General features: G+C 45.7%; 1 protein-coding gene across 1 annotated transcript; it reads right to left on the bottom strand.

Annotated features, from left to right (window-relative positions):
• Positions 1 to 359: 359 nt before the first annotated feature.
• Positions 360 to 2,624, bottom strand: ATP5IF1 (ATP synthase inhibitory factor subunit 1). The gene is made up of 3 exons (XM_059136094.1): positions 2,466 to 2,624; positions 2,291 to 2,373; positions 360 to 630 (listed from the first exon to the last, which is right to left on the bottom strand). The coding sequence occupies exons 1-3, from the start codon at positions 2,550 to 2,552 to the stop codon at positions 486 to 488; spliced, it is 315 nt and encodes a 104-aa protein (XP_058992077.1). The 5' UTR covers positions 2,553 to 2,624; the 3' UTR covers positions 360 to 485.
• Between the last annotated feature and the right edge of the window lie 2,232 nt (positions 2,625 to 4,856).

Below are 4,856 nucleotides of genomic sequence, written 5' to 3'. Positions count from 1 at the left end.
GCTTGATCCCAGGACCCTGAGACCATGACCAGAGCCACAGGCAGAGGCCTAACCCTCTGAGCCACCCAGGCGCCCCTGACTAATTTTTTAAAAAGATTTATTTATTTGAGAGAGAAAAAGAGAAAGCAAGAGAGTACACCTAAGTGGGAAGGCAGAGAGAGAGAGAGAGAATCTCAAGCAGACTCTGCCCTGAGCAGGGATCCTGAAGCGGGGCTCAATCCCACGACCTTGAGATCATGACCTGAGTCCAAATCAAGAGCTGGAAGCTAAAACAATTGAGCTACCCAGGCACCCCTATGCAATTCATTTTAGAAGTTCAGTAGTACTTTCCAGAGAGTGGAAGAAGGCATTAGACACAATTCATTGATGATGATTTATTATAATCTGTTGGCAGCACACAGATAGATATTAATAAAACCAGAACTATGTTTCCACAGAAGTGGGCGATGATATATATATAGCTCGTCTATGGGAACTGCACACATTTAATCATCGTCGTCTTTTAGATGTTTGATCTTCTTCTTGTGCCGCTCAATTTCTTTCTGCAGACGCTCAATTTCCTTTAAATGATGGGTGATCTCCTCTTCATGGTGTTTCTTCAAGGCTGCCAGTTGTTCTTTAGTGCGTGCTCTACAAGGATACAGTGGCTCTGCCTTAAATCCCAATCATTAACCCACAGAGACCTCTAAGCATAACCTACGATACCTAAGGCAAAGAACAGGAGTCCCAATTCCACTAGAATCTGGTTGGTCATCCTCTTCTACCTGCTCAAGCCCCACTAGTGAAAGAATACTCCATCTTGAGATATATTCACCTTAAGACTGACCAAAATGATTCCATTTTCCTGGTGCCAGTGCCTGCAATTTCATTATTTATGAGTTACTCTTTTCAGATTTCTCATTAGAAAACTCAAAAGAGGTGTAACATTAAGTCTCATATACCTTACGAAAGGAACCACCCAGAGATCAGAATCTCTTTTTTTCGGGGTGGGGGTGGGGTGGGCAGAGCAAAAGGAGGGAAGGATGGACAAATAAAGATGTCCTATCTCAATTTACCTAGGGCTTTCTTTGCCTAGGGAAATGCATGGCTCACTGTAAAGGTCAAAATGAAGGGGGTAAAGTACTTGGAAGTCCAATTTAGGTCTCAAGAAGGGACATTCAAATATTGGTTTGGGCACATACCGGTCTCAGTTTTCCTTAAGTGTAAAATGTTGATGCCGAATTAGATGGCATCTAAGGGCTGTGCCTTGGTTCTCTGGTATGGCAGGTGCCATGCTGATAGTTCATAAGAGTGAGCAATAAAGGGCAGAAGTTAAAAGCTAGACCAAAGCAGAAGAGGCAGAAGTGAGATTAGATCCACACTGCTCCCCACTGTGGACAGAAGTCAGTAAATGATAATTTAGGGCTAGGAAAGAGTCCCTTGGGCAAACTGCTCTATACTCTTATGCAGGAGAAATTTATCCAGTCCAGCGGCTGGGCTGGGCTGGGCTGGGCAGGGTAGGGCAGGGGTAAAGTCTCCAAGAAGTAGGGGAAGAGGGTTCCAACTAGGAGCTGCTGCCTTGGTTGGAAGCACTCTGGCAGAATTGAAGACTTGGGGTCTAGAAATGGCTGAGGATCTGGAGAGCCAGGAACTCCATGGGGAGGAGAAAATAGAGAGTAGAGGGGTTATGGGTGGTTGAAGGCCGAGGGAATCAGGCTCAGGGTGTTTTCAAATATTGGGCAGTGGGACCTAGACATCTTGGAAAAATCTGGAAGCCATTTTACAAGACCGGGGAGAACTCCGTGGGTGGGCATGATAAATGATTCAGGAAGAGTTCTGGAGACCCGCGGGTGGAAATGGCTTGGGTTTGGGGCCTCCGAACTGTTCGGCAGCGCACGGGGAGCTCCCTATAGGTGGTGACAGGACCTCAAGTGTTGGGGGTAATGGGTTCAGGGCCCGCTAGTTCTATTGGGGGACGGGCGCCCAAAGGATCAGGGAGGGAAGGGGGAGGGCCACTGGATTTTTTTTTTTTCTTTTTAAAGATTTATTTACCTATTCGAGAGAGAAAGAGTGAGAGTGCGAGCGAGAGCGGTGGGGGAGGGGCAGAGAGAGAATCCCAAGCAAATTCCCCTCCCAGCACGGCGCCCGACCCCTGGCTCGATCCCGCAACCCGAGATCACGTCTGCAGCGGAAGCCAAGAGTGGGCTGCTCAACCGACTAAGCCACCCAGGTGCCCCGACGATTGTAAGTTTAAGAAGGATCGGAAGGCCCCGAGAGATCTGGACTGGACTCGGGGCTCCGTGGACCTCACCGGAAGTATCGCTCCTCTTCAGCTTGCTCTCTCTTTCCAAAGGCCCCACCTGCCTCCCGGATCGAGCCCGCGCTGGAGTCTGGCTGCGAAGAGAGATGGGAAGGTCGGTAAAGGTGCAAAGGGGAGATGGAACCCGCGCTCAGGGCTGGGGCTGCGGACACTACCGCCGGCGTACCCGTTCGGAGCTGAAGCCTCGGGCTTGCAAGGCCCTAAAGCCCCCCACGCCCAACCAAATTCGGGCCGCCGAAGTCGCGACAGCCATTGTTGTTGGTGCAGGACCTCTCCAGTCACCCGCGGTCGAGCCTCTCCGCAGGCGCTAATGACTCTGGGAGCCAGGCAGCCAATGGTTTCGATGGAGAGGCGGGATGAGCCCAGGAGTAGCGAATTAGGAAGTGGAGGGGGCGGGGTTCCTGCAGCTCGCAGCGAGTCCTGAGCGAGAGGCGGGCCTATTCTTAGCCAATCACTAGCAAGGTCTTTGGGGCCTACGGCCTGGAGAATAATATTGGAGTTAGGGACACTGAGAAATCCAAATCCGGGCTTTTGGACCCATCAGCGTGAGGAGCCCTCAGAGCGAGGGATACACCCCCTCCCACGATTCCAATCCTGAAGTTGTTATTAAGCACCCAAAGGAAGCCTTCCCTTTCCTGGACTACTAGCATCGATAAGATATCTAATGTAGGGGTTGGGGGAGGGGGTATGTCCAGGATGCTCCAATTTAGCGTTCTGGGGAAAAATTTTTATATAAGTGTATGTGTATGTAGTCTCTTAAGAGATGTCAGTGTTCTGTTGTTGCTCTGACATTACACTCAAGTCGGAGTTTAAAAGTCACTTCAGAAACTTCTCCTGACCTTCTTAGTCATTCTATTACAGCTACGTTTTGTTCTTTCTCCCTCTGTCTTTGTGCTTTTCACCATTTGAAGAAGGGCTTTGGTCAAGTAGACACTGAATTAATATTTGTAAAATGTATTAATATGTAATCGAACAGGCTTCATCACTGGACGTTTGGCAATGTGATGTAATGAAGTGGAAAAGAGCTTAAGTAGGAGTCTGGGGGAAGTTTTTGCCATGACCTTCCTTTCACCATCTAACAAATGTGAACAAGACCGTAGTGGATTATAGCCTTTTCCTAAGTGATTTTTTTTCTCTCTGGGCCCAGTTTTTCTTCCTTTAGATGAGAGCGTTGGGCCAGATTATTTTGTGATTATAAAAATATCTTCTTTGCTTTCTGTGAAATTGTAGAACTGTTTTTATTGATCATCTTTTGGTTGGAAAAATAGCAGCCCTAGTTTGTATGACTTAAATGATAGGAAATTCCTGCTGGGCACATTTTCAAATGTTTGTGGCAGAAAACTTGGAAAAATACAAAAGCAGAAGGATAGAAATAATAATCACGTTTAAGCTCACTACCCAGTGGTAATAATTTCCTGGTGATAGTTTCTAGGTGATATTTAAGTGCCATTCTAGTTTCAGAAACTGATCTATTTTTCAGGAGCTGCTGTTTCTTGATTATTTCCTAGGCTAGGCACTCAATGCAAGGTCTTAATGAGTTTGTGCAAAGGATTGTGTATGGGGCGCCTGGGTGGCTCAGTGGGTTAAAGCCTCTGCCTTCAGCTCAGGTCATGATCTCAGGGTCCTGGGATCCAGCCCCACATCTGGCTCTCTGCTCAGCGGGAAGCCAGCTTCCTCCTATCTCTCCGCCTGCCTCTCTGCCTACTTGTGATCTTTGTCTGTCAAATAAATAAATAAAATCTTAAAAAAAAAAAAAAAGGAATTGTGTAGGCACTAGGATTGTCTGTAATTAAAAAAAAAAAAAAAAAAAAAAAGGAAAATAACCAGTGTTGGTGAGGATGAGGAAAAACTGTAACCCCCATACATTGCTGGTGGGAATGTAAAATGGTTCAGCTACTGTGGAAAATAGTTTGGCAGTGGCTTAAAAAGTTAAATACAGAATTAACATAAGACTCAGCAGTTTCACTTCTAGGTATGTACACCCTGCCCTAAATTGAAAACTGTCACTCAATTACATGTACACACGTTCATAGCAGCATCATTCACAATAGCTAGAAGGTGGAAACAATCCAAATGTGGTATATTTATGTAGCAGATTGTGGTATATTGTGGTATATTTATGTAGCAGAATAACATTCAGATATAAAAAGTAATGAAAAAAATGACACATACTATATTTTGGATGAACTTTCAAAACACTATGCTCAGTGAAAGAAGGCAGACACAAAAGATCACATATTGTATGATTGGATTTATGAGATGTCCAGAATAGGTAAAGCCAAAGAAGCAGAACACAGATTGCTGTAAGGGGTTGAGTAAAAGGGGAAATGGGGGGGAGCTACTTAATAGGTGCCAGGTAAACTTTTGGGGTGATGAGACTGTTTGGAACTACATAGAGTTTGGTGGATGCACAACACTGTGAGTGTAATAAGAGATACTGAATAATTCATTTTAATTATATGTTATGTATATCTCACCTCAATTTAAAAAAGAGTAGTTAGCGATGTCTGGCTGGGCTGCGAACCCTTTAAGAGTCACAAGGAAGGGGCGGGGCTAG

Source organism: Mustela lutreola, chromosome 10, assembly GCF_030435805.1.
Source record: "Mustela lutreola isolate mMusLut2 chromosome 10, mMusLut2.pri, whole genome shotgun sequence".
Classification (NCBI taxonomy): domain Eukaryota; kingdom Metazoa; phylum Chordata; class Mammalia; order Carnivora; family Mustelidae; genus Mustela; species Mustela lutreola.
The sequence above is the reverse complement of the archived record's forward strand: the minus strand, read 5'-3'. Positions and strand labels throughout refer to the sequence as shown.

Bases quoted from the DNA above. Each gene is read 5' to 3' on its own strand.
- ATP5IF1 (XM_059136094.1), bottom strand. From the start codon at position 2,552: ATGGCTGTCGCGACTTCGGCGGCCCGAATTTGGTTGGGCGTGGGGGGC. The intron at 2,374-2,465 runs GTACGCCGGCGG...CTCTCTTCGCAG, and splicing joins GAGGCTTCAGCTCCGAACGG to CCAGACTCCAGCGCGGGCTC. The intron at 631-2,290 runs GTGAGGTCCACG...GTATCCTTGTAG, and splicing joins GAAGAGGAGCGATACTTCCG to AGCACGCACTAAAGAACAAC.